Consider the following 17938-nt stretch of genomic DNA (forward strand, 5'->3'; position numbering starts at 1 on the left):
TGAGAAAGAGGAACCCATCGACTCATAATGAAATATTCCCAGACTCCCTAAAACGACCTTTATAAAGCAAAGTAAATAAAAAGATCAGTCGTTGTCTTGGCTGAAATATTTCGGGTTTTGTTCATTAGCTTCAACAACAGACAACGCGGAGGAGCGTCTCTGGTAGATTCGCTGAACGCAACAGTTAGCACGGCGCTCATGCTTGCCACTTCAGATGCTCGCTGTCCTCTGTTAGCGCATCAGTCCGGGCGCCGCCAAGCAGCACGCCGACGCTGACAGTTTGAGAGCACGCTCCGAAGGGGGGGATGACCATCTGGAAACCCCGTCTGCACTGACAGCCATCCAATTTATCTAAGTCTCCGTCACCGCCGCCCGGCTACTGTACACACCATTTTTCTAAATCAACAGCGTCTCCGCGCCGCGGCTCCGTGTCATCTGCTTAAAAACTTTCGTGCACCGCATTAATCATCATAATATGCTTCTTCCTGCGTTGATGCGAGGCTTGTTCTGTGTATGAGAAGCTGCTGAGCCAAGCATCTTTTTAACTTGTTTTTTTTTTTTTTCTCCAGCGACTCAGTTTGATCAAGTGAGCAGTGTTTTCTTTTTCGGCTGAGAGGAAAAGACACTCCAGGCAACAATGTGCCGTACTCTGTTTGTTTCGGGGAGGTACGGAGCTGGCTTCCTTGCTGTGTGACATTTTGTCAAGGGAGATGATGTGTTGACATGCCATGTACGCCCACTCTCTCATCACCGAGAGGGGAATATATTTCTATATAAGACGGTCCTTGCAGAATATATAAGAGAGGTTTCTTTTCTTTAGGGAGATGCTGATATCTTTTGGAAGACAGGAAATATGATGATGGGCTTTTCTGTGTCCCTGTGCCTGCAGGTCGATACTTTACACGCGTCGTGTCCCGGTAGGAAAAGCACACAAGGAAATTATTATTGTGATGTGGACTTGACGGCGATGTAAACACACTTTTTTGTACGAAAGAACACAGTCACACTGGGGACGACCTGTCAGGGTTCCCAAGTCTCCAAACAGAGTAATGTCTGACGGAGGAGAAAACAACAGATTAATAGCTTTACATCCACTTGCAGGAGTTTTTTTTTTCTGTCTGATTGGTGCACAGGTACAGCGCACACGCTCCTGTTAACATGCCAGATTCATGTTACGAAAACACGGAGGTTGTCATGAATCGTTTCAAAACAGTTTCCACCATTAACCTGAAACGCTGCAGCCGGTTCAACCCAAAACACATAAATTGGAAGAAAAGCTGCAATAACCTGGTAGCATAAGTGTGCAAACCCATAAACGAAGGCTTAATCAAAACCACCTTTTAATGAAATTTAAATTTTAAGTTACAAATGATGATTATGATCTAATTGTGCAAAGGTAGCAGTCAGGAGAAGAGCACCAAAGAAATCCGCAGCGTTAAATAGTAAACGAAGACAGTCAGTAACTGGAGAAGATATAGGATGGTAGGAAACGTCAGGAAAACTGACATTTGTTCAAAATTGCTGGAATTTAAGAATGAATGGATGGGTGCCAAGAAGCTGATGGCGCCATTAAAGGAGTCAATTAAAAGTCCCTGAGACTTCTGGAAAAATATTCTATGGACTGATCCATCCCGATGGGAACTTTTGGCAAGGTGGCTTCACATCTTATTTCAAATACATCCTCATCCCGACATCAGTGTGTGCTATAGTTCATCCTGTTGTAGTAAAACTGGCAGCGTTTCAGTAGAAACATCATACCAATGGTCAAACATGGCGGTGGGCGTGTGATGATGTGGGGTCAATGGTTTGTGACGACGGTTGTGACTTTTAAATTGCAGCAGGACAATGAGCCAAAGAGACCAGAAAACCTACCTCTGCACTAACTCTGGTATAGTTTAAGGAGCAATAAGTAAGAAATTTACTGTAAAATTAACCTAAAGCCTTCTCATTTGTCACCTGGGATGGAATCCTCTCCATCAACAACGTCTAAATCAAGCTTTTCTCCTTTCAAGCCTAGACCTCCTCACTTCCTGATTTCTGAGCCAATCACACGAGAGTTCCCAGGGTTCCCAAGACAGAGTGCAGCATTTGGTATTTTATTTTGGCAAAATGCTGGTGAAGATTCTCAGTCATCCAGGTCATGGTCATTCCAAAAAAAAGTAAAAAAAACCAAAGCAACTGGACTTGTTTTCTGTAGTTGAAGACGTTTCGCTTCCTCTCCAGGAAGATTTCTCAATTCAAAAAGTCTGGAGTAATGTGGAGTAACAAGCTTTATACTACTGCCCAAACAAAGGCCTTGTAATGGCTTAGATAACATGCAAATACAACAGAAACAGGTCCACCCCTTAGTAATGGGCGGTCGTTAAAGACATTAAGCCAGCAGATCGGACCGAAACTGGTCCACTCCTCTGTAACGAGGAGTAGTTAGGGTTGCTATTGGCCTGGCTTAAAGGAACGATGTTTCGATCACCCATATGAGGATGAGAGTTGAGGTGATGATTGGCTGGAATTAATCCTATAGCTGGATTGTACGTTTTTGAGAGTTGAAACCTAAGGCAAAAGAGCATCAGCCTGCAAACATGGTAGTCAGTAAGAGAAGCGGACCAGAAGTAGAACAAAATACAACATCATATCCTGCGTAAAGAAAAATTCAGTGGAGATTCCCAGCAGCAACAGACCGTTTAGGGAAACGGCAGGCTGTTGTGTGTGCTATTCCGATTCGTACCACTAGGTGTCAGTATTACTTATTGCTCCTTTAAGTTAGAACTATTCTGCCAAGAAGAGTGGGCCAAAATTCCTCCACAGGGATGTAAATGACTTATTGCTGGTTATTTGACTGCACATTGCGAAGACGGAGCTAACAATAAGTAAAATGTTCTTAAAATTAGTGTATTTTTCCATGATTTGAGCAGGTAAATAAGATGATCTGCCAATAGAATAAGATTTTTGCACGTAAAATAGGAACAATTCATCTCCCTCATCTTATGTCAAGTGCAGTATATCTAATTATCTTATTTTAGGGGTCAAAACACTCATTCTATTGGCAGATAATCTCAAATCTAGGACAAAAACACTAATTTTAAGAACATTTTACTTATTTTTAGATCCGTTTTTTTGCAGTGGCAACATTTGACTGCTGCTGTTAAATGCCAAGTGTGGAGCAACCAGTTGATAGGTTTTAGGTTTAGGGGGTAATTACTTTTACTTTACTAATATCAGCATTTGTTGAATGATCCAAAACATTTAAGTGTGACAAAAAAAAAGAAAAGAAGCACAATCAGAAATAAAAGCGCAGAAACATTAAAGGGACCACTGTGAGAAAGAGGGGAACCATAGATGTATGCAGACATTGGTTCACCAGAGTGTCTCTGACTGTCTAAAACCGGCCAGATCCGCAGCGCTGCGACTGACGTCTTTATCACCGACCCGAGGAGATGACACGTCGACTTGCCCGAGCCGTCCAACAACCTCCACAATGGATTATCTGTTCACACGACTGGGCTGCGAGGGCCGCTCTCCACTGCAGATACGTGACCCGCTCTGCTGACAGCAGCGCCGACGGAGCCGCCGCTGACAGCCCGACTTTTAAGAGAGGCCACGAGTCATTCCGCCAGGCGCAAAAAAAAAAAAAAAAAAAAGACGCTTAATTTCTCCTTTCCCGTCACAAAGGGAGCCGCATGACGTAAGGCTTCGCAACAGAGGCGGAGTGACACTCACTGTCGGCGACATGTCAGCCATGAAATGGTCTGTGGCTTTTAAATACAGCCAGGCATAGACCCTGACAGCTGGAATTATGTTCTGCATTTAAATCGAGGGGAAAATGTTCCACGCAGGAAACGATCTTGATTTTTATTTTTGAATCTAGGCACTTCTGCCAAATGGTGGAGGCATTTTTTTTTTTTTTTTTTTTTTGCTTCACGGTGTTGTAAAAAAAAAAAAAAAAGCAGAAAAAGCAGGAGCTAGATCTATAAAGAGCTTTAATTTTCTGTTCTTTTGACCTGCATAAAGGCGCCTAAATAAGCTGCAGACCTCGTCTCAAGCTTTTCTCCTGAAATAGTTTGCTTCTCAGAAGCAGAATCATTCACACCGAGGGTGGGCCGGGCTGCTCTGCATGACTTTATTTCCTCTTTAACGTGTGTGAATGTTGGGTGAATATCACGAATAACTGCTCAAGGATCACTTCCCTCCAATGCTCTTGGGACAAAAATGACCCCTGGTACCTAAACGTATCTGCAGAGATGTTTGACTTCAGAGGAGCAAACGTATAAAATAAAAATGAAATAGAATATTGTTAAAACGTTCAACCGTTTAAACATTTACACAGACTGTAACATTGTTTTCTCTCTATTTGCCTGAATAAGAATTGTTCTTGACTTTAAACCCAGAGATGTGGACGTTTTTCCCAGGTATAAACCGGCTGACTCTGGTCAAACATTTTGGGATTTCCTCCACAGTAGGACTGGACTATTAATCGCATTTGAAATATAATCGAAATTTTAGATAGATAGAAAGATAGATAGAAAGATAGATAGATAGATAGATAGATAGATAGATAGATAGATAGATAGATAGATCGTTTGCATACAGCTTGAAAAATCACAGTAAATTGCACTAATTTTCAGGATAAAGATTCAGCAGCGATTTATGTAAACAATTGAAATGTAAAACAATGTAACAATGTAAACAATGCATGGGAAATAGTGTGCTATTCATGGTATCCAGATGCAGCAGCAATTTATGTAAACAATTGAAATATAAACGATGTAAATAAATAAATGCAGTTTCCAAATCGCACAGATCTGCAATTTCTGGCTACGTAACAATTAAAAGATCAGACGTGTCCTTTAGTGTCAGTAAAATGTTTAAAGTGGGTTTTGCCCCTTATGGTAGAGAAGAGCGTTACAGCGGTGAGATAATCTAATTATATTATTTGTTTTTATTTAGTTGAGTTTATATAATGATACATTTTTATCAGAAACTTTCAGATATCTCACCATAGCATTAAGTAGCGGTCAAACTATTTAATACATAGATTTGTTTGTTGGTTGCACTTTATGTTCAACAACGATTGACGTCTTGAAAAATAATAACCTTGTTTTAAATAGTCCTTGTTTACAAACATCTTTATCTAGAGGCCATTTTTGTTGCTTGTGGTTAATGCAGAGAAAAAATCGCAATTATGGTTGAAATGAATCATATTTTAGATTTTTGGCAAAATCGTGCAGCCCTACTCCGCAGGCTTCTCCCTGTAGATTGCTGTCATTTTTGGTCCGTTTCTCCTGACAGAACCCGCTCAACCGGGTCGGGTTTGCAGGCTGCCATGTTGGCACAAGCATTTTATAGGGGAGTGACATCAGAGCCGCTCCGAAACAATGACTTTGCTGTCCTTTAGCCTCTTTCCAACTAGTTTGACTTTATACTTAGGGTCACTGTCCACTTAGAGAGCCATTCATGTCCAAGCAGATAACATTTAGTTATTAATTTATTAGGTATGTGTTGTTTTAAGCATGTATATAAAATAAATGTTCATTTAATTAATTCTGCTGATTAATTAGAGGTAAAACATCTTATTTTGCTGTTTGGGATCAATTCATCCCAAACAGCTATGTGGTGAATCAACCCTGGGAGCTTTTAAAGCCGTGACTTCATCATCTAGCAGGCGTAGTAATCTCAGTGTATTTAAACTTCTGAACTCAATGAACGTAATAAAGATGTCTGACAAAAATCTCTCCCCTATAACTCTGGCTTTTGGCAAATCAAAATCATTCCAGTAAACCTATCTCTGATTTTTTTTGCACACTATGTAAATATATAGTTTCAGCTGAAGATTCTTTGCACACAGTGATGAATTTCAAGTGTTTATTTCTGTTTATTTAGCTCCTTTCTCTAAGTCATCTAAACCAGGGGTGTCAAGGTGGCTAAATGCATTATCATTATTCAAAAAAAATGTATTATTATTTTTTTTATCCAGTGTCCTGTCTGGCAATGTGGCAATAAGAATTGTCTTAATGCCAAAAAGAGCTCATTAGATTTTACTTTCACAAGTGGAGCAGTACTGCTTTTGCCATAGTGCTCCGCTTGATTTATGAATGTGAATAGTTTTATTATGATTCATGCGGGGAATATCTCAAATGATATGAACACTACAATGGGAAAGTAGGAGAGGAAAGGAAGAACAAGAAGAAAAAAAGAAAAGGTGAAAGATAGAGGAGATAAAAGGAAGAGAATGATAAAACAATTATTGAAAAAAAACGTGTACTTTGTTTAATTGAAAATATGCAGTTACTATATTGTCCACGAGGGGCGCTGTGTTTTAATCAGCAGATGGTAGCACTGAGCTTCAGATGTGGAAAATTGATTTTAAATAATTTCTTAATTTTTATCTGTTTGATGTATTTTGTCATGCAGGACAGTGTTTTTAAGTTCCAAAAAATGTGAATAAATGTTTTTCAACATTGTACAATCACTGTTATCAGTTCTTATGCATAATGCACAAGTAAATGTTTAACTGAGTGAAAGTATTGTTGAAATTGCACATACTTTTTTTTAAAAACGCTGAGGTTATTCATAATATATTGTGTAAAAGTGAAATTCATTTAATATAAAAGTCAACAACAAGTCCACATTTATTAGTTTTATTTAATCTTGCAATGAGTTTACTCGTGTGGCCCTCTTGAGATCAGATTAAGCTGAATGCGGCCCCTAAACCACAATCAGTTTGACATCCCTGATCTAAACCAATAAGTCGCGTTTCGCTAAAAACTAAAATAAGGCAAAAGGATTTCCTGTCTCCAATGATATTATTGGAAAGTTGAGTGGAAGGAAAACGTTTGATAGAAAAAAAAGGTTGAGAAGATTGTGGATCAAAGCCCATTTAAGGGCTAACTGCAGCTATGAGAGCAACAAGGGTCCCAACGCACAGACGGATCAGAGACACGGGCCACAATGGTTGGGTTTCTTATGTTAAGCTACCCCTGGACCAGAGACGTCATCAGAAGCATTTTACACGGGCTAAGGAGAAGCGTTTCCCTGTAATCTTCTTGCTTTTGAAAAATCCCAAAGGTTTAAATGTGAGATTCTTTAACAGAAAGGCCCTTTTATTCTGGCATGCCTTCCAGACAGCATGCAGCTAGCATTTAATATCTGCCTTAGTCACGTTCCCTTTGCCATCTAGAAAAGCAGCTACAAAGTGGCCTCTTTGTGGGTGTGAGTGACTGATTTATAATGAAAAGTTCTGGGTCACTGATTCACTCCAGAAAGTAAATTTTATGTAATGGTGCCATTTCTTAAGGAGCAGACAAGTCGGACACTAGTTTAGTATTATCCAACACATACAAATGTGAGGCGACAGACTTAGAAGACCCGCAGAGCCATAACTTATACTTACAATCTTTAATTAATGACAAAATTAGCTCATAAACTGTGTAAACCGCCGGGGTTTTACAGCTCCCTTGGGAAGAAGGCCACCGAACACACTCTGTGCATACAGAAGTATCTCTGCAATGCCAAACAGCTTCTGAAATTAATGCTTAGTGACTCTTAAATCCTGTGTATATATTTACTCCCTTGCAAAGGTATGAGGATGAGTGAGGCCAATTTCTTAACTTTGGAAGCTGAGGCTTATGAAAGCTCTCCTGCTAGCTGGGTTTTGAAATGACCAGAAACTGATTATACAGAAACGGGCAGCAGAGTTAGTGAGTTTAAAGTTTAAAGTAGATGGAACAGAAGCTCCGCCTCCTAGTGGCAGGAAGAGGAACTGTCACCAGCTGCCGCCAGATTGTTGAGGTGAATGGTTAGAAAACCGTCCGCTGACCGCTAGACCTGCAGCAAGACTCGGAGGTTCCCGTTTCCACAGTGGGCTCCTACTAAATCCTGAAGCTCTACACGTCAACCGACCCAAAGCACAAGGAAGGTCAGCTCTGATTCGTTCACAACTTATCCAAATAAACCAAAGAGGTCGGAGGATTGTGTTCTCTTAAGTGCTGAATTTCCAGTAAGGTCTCATATTCAGTTCAGTTCAATTCAATTTTGTTTATATAGCGCCAGTTCATGAAGCATGTCATCTCAAGGCACTTTACAAAGTCAAAATCAATCATATTATACAGATTGGTCAAACGTTTCCTATATAAGGGAACCAGTTGATTGCTTCAAAGTCCCTACAAGCAGCATTCACTCCTGGAGAAGTGTAGAGCTACAGGGAGAGTCGTCTGCATTGTACATGGCTTTGCAGCAATCCCTCATACTGAACAAGCATGAAGCGACAGTGGAAAGAAAAACCTCTGGCAGAACCGGGCTCAGTATGAACGGTAATCTGCCTCGACCGACTGGGGTTACAGAAGACAGAGCAGAGACACAACAAGAGAGACAAAAAAGCACAGAAGCACACATTGATCCAGTAATCTGTTCTACATTAGATGGTAGTAGCGAGTGAGCCGTCTTCTCTGGATGATGTCACAGTTAACAGAACGCCAGACCAGGTGTACCTTCTATGAAGAAAAAAGAGAGAGAACAAAAAGTTAAAAGCTGAAATGTAGACAAGCAATGCAAAACTGTAGAACAGTAGAACTCAGTAGAGTGAGAGAGAAATAGACCCTGATGTCCTCCAGTAGCCTAAGCCTACAGCAGCATAACTATAGAGATAGCTCAGGGTAACATGAGCCACTCTAACTATAAGCTTTGTCAAAAAGGAAAGTTTTAAGTCTAGTCTTAAAAGTAGACGGGGTGTCTAAAACTGGGAGTTGGTTCCACAGGAGAGGAGCCTGATAGCTAAAGGATCTGCCTCCCATTCTACTTTTAGAGACTCTAGGAACCACCAGCAGACCTGCAGTCTGAGAGCGAAGTGCTCTGTTAGGAACATACGGGGTAATCAGAGCTCTAATATATGATGGAGCTTGATTATTAAGGGCTTTATACGTACTCTTTTTTACTGTTTTCTGGTTTAGACTCAGAGCTCCTGACAGAAACGTCTCCACAAATAAACCCCTGAGAGCCGACAACCTGCCTTCAGATGGCTGTGAGGCTGGTCGAGACTTTGCTTTATCTGCCCCAGTTACTCTCGTTGCATCAGTGTGCCGGAGATCTTTAGGGAATCTCAGCTGCGAAGCCCTTCTGTGACACATGTCCGGTAGGTGCGCCGCTATGTGGGTCGACTCATGGACCGGAAAATGAGTTGTTATCCTGAAATGAGACCCAAAGAGGCCACAAGGAGTTAAAGTCCATCCAGCAGGGCAGAATAAAGTGGTAAAAGTTATTTTTAACTAATCAGTCTCGTTCAGCCTAAAGACAGACGTTATCAATTTATAGCAGCATGATGCTAGTCTTTTAAAAATGGGAAAAAGTATTTATTTCACTGTTTCGAGGAGGTTTTCAGTTTAGAAGCACCTGTGAGTTTGTCCATCTGATAGTTTTACTGTATTAGAAAATCAAGGCCAGAAAACTGAAACCAAAATTTGCTGCATTGTGAAGCTGTGCTGATTATTTTCCTCTAATCCAGAGGATTACATACCTTTTAGTATTTGGTAGCATCGGCTTTTAGACGGCTTTCATCCCACTACCCCCCCCCCCCCCCCCCCCAATGTAACAGAGATTATTTTGACAAATATTTAAATTTTAGTTAATGTAACCTGTTCTTGAAGTAAAGGCTCCATCCTTGCTAAGTGACATTTTGGCCAACGTTGGTCTGGACTTAGAAATTTAGAAATTAACGTGGTTTGTTGTGTTAAACTATGGCCGTCACTCCTGATCTCGAGGTGGCACAGCCATAGCTATCATAGAATCGTACAAAACGTGGCATTTCTTAAAATAATGACCAGGATATGTAGACACCCAGCTATAAAGTTTATTAGCAAAAAAAATGTTAATTTGGGGAGTGAGTTACCCTTTAATTATTTAATATCAAAGTTTCATCATCATGTCTTACATTTCTTAATACAGTCTAATCGGTTAAATTCTCTCCAGTGGTTACTAGGAGTACAGTTGTGTGTTTTTTCTTGTGCTATCCACCAATCACAGCTCTTAAAAGACAGCGTCACACCTAGCGACGGGGTAATCACTCTGAAGCCTTAGCAGGAATTTATAGGCTAAAATAGGAGCTATCTGAGACAAGATCAGGTGTATCCGCAAAGGTATTTTTTCCTTTAGGCCGTTTGTCTGACGTCCGGACGGTCGATCATTTTGGAAACGGGGTCCCTTGGTGTGTAACTTTAAAAACACGGGTTTCATTTTTCCATGTGTAAATGAGCCACATCTTTGTTTTTAAACACTGGTGTCGTAACTCCGCCTTCCTCTGTAACCCACACTTTCACAAATAACCTTAATTATGGAATAACCTCAATGAAGAAATGAAACAAACAAGGACACTTAAAGTATTTAAAACATTTATTAAATTAAGTGTAATGAGTAAATATGAAATTATGGAATGAATAAATATATTATTAAGAGAAATTTAGTATTTTAAAATGTGTTTCTTTTCTATACAATGCTCTTTGAAGCAGAAAGTAAAGTTTAAAGCACTTTGAGTTGAGTTTGAATGCTGCTGTATAATATTTTTGAATACTGTAAAACCTAGTTACAGCAAATATGGATAACTGAGACAAGATGAAGTAACAGAACTGATGCACAATTATTGTAATATAAGTTAAGGGGCAGATATAAGATTGTTCTTCTCTCTGCTTCTTTTCATTCAAGATGCATCGATTTGCTAGTGTTGTGTGTGTGAATTTTAAAGCTATTTTTTAATGAAATAAAAAAAAAAATGCACGCGAATGTGGCGGTCTGAGCGGCTTATTTACATGTCATCCCTATATACAGGAGTAACACAGGAGCGATGTGACGCCATGCAACAGGCGTGATTTTGGCGATTACATTGAAGCCAGAGCGAAATGACACCTTTGATGGATGCGAAGCGACAGTCGGCGTTGAAAAATATGAACTTTTGTGACTTGTCGTGTCGCAACAACCAGTCAGGAACTGGATGTGGCTGTGAAGTGTATGGAGTGAATTTTGTTCACATATTGTTGCAAGCAGAGAACATGTTTAGTAAATGGAAATAAAATAAAAAAATGCAATCCAGAAATTAAACTTTGCAAAGCTTCTAAATAGAAAAAAGGTTTTGAGAGTAACCTTGATGTTTTCTCATATTTAGTTTTTTTCTAAATACAATTTTGTTTTTTTCCAGATTTTATTTTTTTAAATTAGATTTTTTTTGTGTGTATATATATATATATTTTTTACAGATTTTACATTTTCGAATTTTATATTTTCAAATGTGTCTAACTGCATTCTTTTCAAATTGCGCTTTACAGATCACATTCTCTTCACTTCCCGTTCTTGAAACACATTGACCAATAGAAATGTATCTCCTCATTCCAGAGGGAGGCCCGCCCCCAGACGTGAAGAGAATGTGATCTGTAAAGCGCAATTTGAAAAGAATGCAGTTCGTAAAACTCAATCTGAAAAAGAGAAATTTGAAAACATAAAATTTGAAAATGCAAAATCTGAAATGTTAAAGAGCTAAATATGAAAAAATGTTTTTAAAAATTCTTATAAAATAAAATCTGAGAAAACAGTTACTGGACAAAACCTTATTTTTGATAGACGTTTTTTCTAAGTGTAACCTTTTTTAAAATGTTCATTTTCAGAATGTGTGTTTTTTTTTTTTTGTCAAATTTCCATTTACAAATCGTGTTCTTTGTTGGCAACAATATTGGAACAAAATTCACTCTGCATGACGTGGGGTGAAGGACTGCAGCCGAGAGAAAGCGGCTTCATTCAACGTGGAAGACAAGCTGGTTGTTTGCAGTCAGCCTGAGTTGCAGGACTCAACCAATTATTACTACAGAGACAAGTCCAGAACGGACCAAGGCCGTTTCTCAATTCACAAAAACGCGAGTATGGACTTGCGTTCTCGTCAAGTGCATTCTTGGGAAGAACACAGGAAGTACGGACTTGGGGAGAATGGGATATACCGGTGAAGGTTCTCAGTCATCCAGGTCATGGTCATTCCAAAAAAGTTTAAAAACAAAAACAACTGGACTTTTTTTCCAAAGTTTGAAAACGTTTCGCTTCCTATCCAGGAAGCTTTCTCAATTCAAAATGTCTGGAGTAATGTGGAGTAGCAAGCGTTATACTACTGCCCAACAAAGACCTTGTAATGGCTTAAATACCATGCAAATTCAACCAAAACAGGTCCACGCCTCTGCGATGGGGAGTCATTAGGGTCGGAGAACAGGAGCGCGCAGAACGTATCTCTGTGTATTGGAACAGAAACATACTCATGTACTCGTGACATCAGCACACGCACAGCTCATCTAGACCTGTTATTAGTAGTCTTTAGATGATAAGTTATTACTTAATAATTGTATGAATAATGAATTCATTGTTGAATGTGAGAGGTAATATTTTGTGTTAAATAAAGTATAATTTAAGTTCTTTAGCCTTTTTAACATGCAAAACTATGTATACACTATATATTTTATTGAAAAACAACTATATTTTAATATCTAAAAAAGGCTAAAATAAATTACGCCGCGGTGCATTCTGGGAAAAGCAGCCAGTCTGAAGAACGCACACGTCTGCTCTGATGCTCGAGAACAACATCCGGGGATTTGGTTCGTTCTCGGTCTGCTGTTCTTGGATTGGAACAGTGCTGGGGCTGATGACGTGTCAGGAAAACACGAGAACGCTCAAGTACGCATACAGAGAAACAGCCCAGGTCTGGAGAAAAGTGAATGAAGAGACTGGAGAAGCAGGTAAGTGAAAGCGTCACTAGACAGCTGTATTTCTGGCTTGTCGCCCACCATGCGAATTGCTGCCAAATTTGTCAGGCGATCAGCAGCATGCAAATGTCGCAACTTTTTTGTCGAAAAAAAAAAACGCATCCGGTGTGAACTCACCTTTAGAATCTCTGTTAATACGAGCACAGTGGCTTTCCGTTAATTAATGTTGTTGTACTGGAACCGATTTTTCGATTGCAATGCAAATTGTAATTGACAATTGATTGATTGATTTATATAGCAAGTCTCTGTATCTTCTGCACATGTGGCTTAAGAACCGCAGCCTGAAGCAGAAACAGCGGCAGATTGCTCCCATTTGCGCTTCTGCATGCATTTAGTGTTATTTGCTTTGTGAATCTGGTGGAGAAATTAAACAAATACCCTTAAACTGCAGAAAACAAGGGGCCAGAGTGGAAAGATAAATACTTTCACAAAGTTTTTTTTAATTTTTGGAACGTACTGTTGTAATGTGGACAGGGGGGGGGGGGCATGTATAAAAATAAATAAAAAATACTCCCTGTGTCCCTCTGATAAGGATTTAAGACTTCCAGATCAAACATATTTTCAAGATGTTTCTCGGATACACCAAATAGCCTCGAGCAGACCAGGGCGCATATTTACATGCCGTTTCCTCTTTCTGGTCTGTTTACCACCACCGGGGGGGGTTCGATGCTGGAGGGGAGAGCGAGGCGCGAGCGCGGGTCGGGAGCGCGCGCATAGGAAGGAACGGGAGGCAGCAGCAGCAGATCAGTCGCCAGCGGAGCCCAGGACGGCGGATGAACGGAGCAAAGCGTGCGTCGTTTTCCCACAGCGGCTTTCCTCCAAGCAGCGCCCTGCAGCCCGAAACCTGTCCGAGAATGATGCTCAAAGCGGCCCTCCTCCTCGGGGTGCTCGTCGGCATCAGCCAAGGTGAGCGGGGATGCGAGCGGGAGCGAAGCCCTCGGAGCTTTTTTTGGCGACTTTGTGGACAAGTTCTGTGCCGCCTTGTCCGCTGCGACAGGCGAGGAGAAGTGGACGGGAGAGAGGGCTGAATTGTTTAAGTGGACCTTGTTTGGTAGTTGAGGCACGTCTTGCAGGGGGCCAGAATGCTTTCCCACTGAAAAGGGGGATTATGACGGGGTCCTTGTTAAAAAAAAAAAGAGGGGCGACCAAGCCTTTTTAAGACTCAAACTCAGCGCTCTGGCTTTATTTTCGCGTCGCTTATTATTTCCTCCCCTGTTTTAAAAGCCTGCAAATTGTCTCCGCAACTTCAGCAGCGTTTGTTAAGACCACCGCCTTATTCCTCCTCCTCCTCTTCTTCTTCTCAGCCTTGCAGCACACCGTAGACCGAAGATGTGGCGTTGAAACCTCGGTCTCTGCATCCAGCACGCGGTCACGCACAGGCCCGCGATATGCGGCTTCACGCGCACAGATGCGCCTCAAAGTTTTTTGTTTTTTTCCTTCTTCTTTTTTCTTTGGCGGCGCGAGGAGCGACGCGCAGCTCTTAATTGGCGTCCGTGCGCACCTGTTCGTGGCTGATTGTGCCGCGCGCGTGCGTGGACTAAATGAAGCCGCTGAGCTTGAGCGTGATTGAAGGAAGGGCGCGTGCCCGGCCGCATCCTTTCTGCGTGTCGTGTCTCTAATTATGTGCTGGTCAGTGGAGCCTGAGGATGAGGATGAGAATGAGGAAGAGGAGGGGGGGTTTGCACGTTCACTGGAGACATTTCTCCAGTGAACAGAGTGAGCTGCTTTGTTTTATGTTGCTTTTATTTAATAAGGCAGACTGTCAAAACGTTCCTTCTTATAATGGATCCGCCCGGTTATCATTTTCTTCCTGTGTGTGTGTGGGGGGAAAAAAAACAAAAAAAAAAAACAAAATTCACTCAGGATTGAAGAGAGTTGAAGGTGTTTTGCAGCGTGGATGCTCCGGCTTCCAGAGCGCGACGGCAGGTGGGGGTAGAGCGCTGCCACGCGCGGCCAAGGCTCAGGTCGTTAAAGCTTGTTGCATGCTCGTATTGCTCTGAGGCTCAAACTGGGGGGGGGGGGTGCACGACTTTTATTGGCATTTCCATTCATGGCATACATCAGTCCAACACGTGCCGGAGGCGTTTGGTTGGAGCTGTGGATCAGAGGAGAGCGTCCTCACAGCAAACAGGCTTTATTTGTGTTGTAGTTCCAAGCAGGAGCTGCAGAAATCCCTCTATCTCATGGTTGGCGTGTGCACTGGGGCTTTTTCATTTTTAATGTTTTGTTTCACAAGCACAAACACTTTGTGAGAGACCAGCGGCCCGGTGGGGGGGGAGCTAATAACTTGGTGGCACGTCCGGGTATCGGGTTCCGGCTCGTTCCTCTTTGTGGAATAAGTAGAGAAAGTCTGCAGATTCCCAACAGGATTTATGTCTTTTCATAAATAGTCATCCATCTTCCAGTTAGCTCAACTTCCCCTCAGCATGATGCTGCCACCCCCATGCCCCGCTGTGGACACTTAGTGTTCAGGACAATGTTTAGCGTCTGCAAACTGGAGCTGCTGCGTTCACCGCCACCTTCCTGGTCTTTGTGGTGCTGTTTTTGTTCTCTAACAAACCTCTGAGGTCTTCGCAACAAGAACTCAGTTTAACCAGGAGTATGGGATTAAAGGGGTCTCCCATCAGGAGATCCTCAGTTTTGGTCCCAAACGTTGACGTTTGTAGCTGTGATGTGGCGAGTAGGAAGGTCTCTGCACATGAGCAAGGCCCGCTAATCGACTGTAGCAGAGGAGAGGAAGCTTCCAGAGTATCGTTGCTCCTTCATTTATTATTAAGTTCCGACACTGTGAACAAAGAGGTGTGCTACTATTCTTAAGCTTCCGCTTGAATATTCACAGCTCGGGTACCGACTCCGTTGCAGGCGCCTTACATCACCCACCGACCGGTTTCCTTTCTTTTCTGACGGCTGAGTCGACGCAGTTTGACCCCGGCAGACAAACGCCGTAAACGGGAATAACGAGAGCGCCGTGGAGCGCCGACGCTGAACCAGGAACCTGCAGCAGGTGCTCCCGGCTCCTAAATGCTGTTTTATCCCCTCTGGCTCCTCCAGGAACAACATTTGCTTTTGAACTCCCAGCATGCATCCTTGCAGGTTTATGTATTTGGCTGCTGCGGACGCTTATAGCACAATGAATTATATGCTTGCTCGGGCTCACCCGGGACTCGATGTGATGTTAAGTGGCGTAATTAAGATATTTGGCTGTATCTCTTGGGGCGGGGGCGGTGGTTTGGGGGGGGTGACAGGGGCTCAGGGTTTAAAAGATTTATACCAACGTGCTTCAGCGTGCCTCATTACACCCGGAGCTGAGACTCCGCCGTGTTTCAGGTTTGTAGTTTAACGCTCACAGACGTACAAGGGGGACGTCACCTTTGCCACGCATGCGAACCGCGACCCGACCTCCTCATCTCACGCCTCTGAATCTTCCCGCTCTATTTCCCCTACGCAAATCTTTTAAGATCGTCCCGCCACGCCGATGATTTAATCCTGATTCGGTGCTTCTGACATCATGCAAAGCAAATCACAAGTTCCCTTTCAAAACGAACGCAGGAGGGGAAACTGACTGCGTGATTTGATTAATGGGAGAAAGGAGAGCCCAGATGTAAAGAGCCGGCGCATGTATGAGAATGAAAAGCAGCAGCCAGAGTTAGCAGGCCAGTCCCTGCGTTATAGACATGCCGTTTATTTACCTGCGAGCTTTCGATTCCTCGCCCGTGCCCCTCGGCGCCCCAAGTGCCGCTCTCTGCTCTGAATCGTCGGCCGGAGACGACCCCTCAGACTCCAAACACCTGAAGACGGAGGGAAACCCGCTGCAGCTGGGTGGAAACCAGCTAGTAGAGGACTCCTGCCTCTATTAATGAAAGCACAGTTCTAGGAAGTCGCTCTCTTTTGGAGCACAAAACATCAGGTTATTGGTTAAAAATGTCCCAGTCGTTGCATAATTGGGGTAAAATTTACAGAACATCTTCATTCAGGGTTGTTTTTTGCAGAATAAAGGTAGATTAGTTAACGCAGGTAGCGTAGTGAACATATCTAACAGATACTTTTCTAATAGGGCTCTAATTATGGCTGTACAGTATTAAGAAAACCATTGCAATGAATAATGGTGCATCTGTCTTTCTTATTTGTTTAAACAAGCAATACATCTTCTGTTATCTTTAAACGGACCACAGTGGTTGAGCTAATGATGGTTCTGGTGCTATTCACTCTTTGACTTTCTACGACTGGAAGCAATTTTCTTAACTCGGGAATATGTGGATCAGAAGAGAAGCTGGAGGAGCCTAACAGGCAGGCAGACAAAGGAACATCTATGTTAAAGATGATTGAATCAAATGCAGTTTTGATGCTTTTTCTCAGCCTCCCCGTTGTGATTCTGAAACTGCTTACACAGGTAAATAATAGGAATAATAATAATAATAAAGAGACCAGTGGATCATTGTTTACAGACAAAGATTGAAAACTTGGAGCGGACGACAGTTTTGTGGAAGGAAATCCATCGTTGAGTGGAGAATGAGCAGAGCGTGCGGAATAGGACACCTAAATGTACGACATTTGTGCTACAGCAGCAGAAATCCACAACAGGTGCCACACTTCCCAGCTGAGAGAAGGAAATAAGGAGAGTGGGAAACGCTGTCTGGTCCAGCAAGTCTCTGTTTGGTCTGCAACATGCAGATGGTGTAAACGGCGTCTTCCTCCGGCAGGAGACTGGACCATGTCTCAAAGCTTAGATGAACATGTTCTCCAGTGGCCTCCATCCTATGGAGCACCTTAGGGACAATACGGAGCAAAATGTCTTGATGAATGTTTCTGTCACATTGACGAATCAGGAAGATTTAGGTTTCACCTGGCACAGGAAAAGGTGCCTGAAAAATGAGAGATTTGTTGGTGTGAAACTCTTCTACACACCAAGTATTGATGGTTTTGGTGAAGCAATCAGCCGCTACATCCATCTCTGTTCTGCTTGCTATTGTTTTGCTTCCCTGCTGTTGTTTCAGACTTATTTTTGAAACACCCATTTGTAAGATTTATTATATTCCAGACTTTCTTATTTGTTTATTTTTTTTTGCTTCCTTTAATCCACTGGCGGTATCCAGAGTATTAAAATACATCTTTTTGTTAGAGAAGACGTTTCTTGAAAGACGTAAGCTCTTTCTGCTTCATCC

The 17938-nt window shown here is 42.1% G+C and overlaps 1 protein-coding gene across 2 annotated transcripts in view; it reads left to right on the forward strand.

The window, feature by feature from the left end:
* Positions 1–13495: 13495 nt before the first annotated feature.
* The window catches only part of LOC105918815 (neural cell adhesion molecule 2), a 708733-nt gene continuing 704290 nt past the window's right edge, over positions 13496–17938 (forward strand). For both annotated transcript variants that reach the window (XM_036128219.1, XM_036128218.1), the window contains exon 1: positions 13496–13682. In XM_036128219.1, coding sequence (XP_035984112.1) covers positions 13550–13682 — 133 coding nt within the window. In that variant the 5' untranslated portion in view covers positions 13496–13549. The remainder of the gene's footprint in view (positions 13683–17938) is intronic.

The sequence above is a fragment of the Fundulus heteroclitus genome, chromosome 24 (genome assembly GCF_011125445.2).
Source record: "Fundulus heteroclitus isolate FHET01 chromosome 24, MU-UCD_Fhet_4.1, whole genome shotgun sequence".
Taxonomy (NCBI): Eukaryota; Metazoa; Chordata; class Actinopteri; order Cyprinodontiformes; family Fundulidae; genus Fundulus; species Fundulus heteroclitus.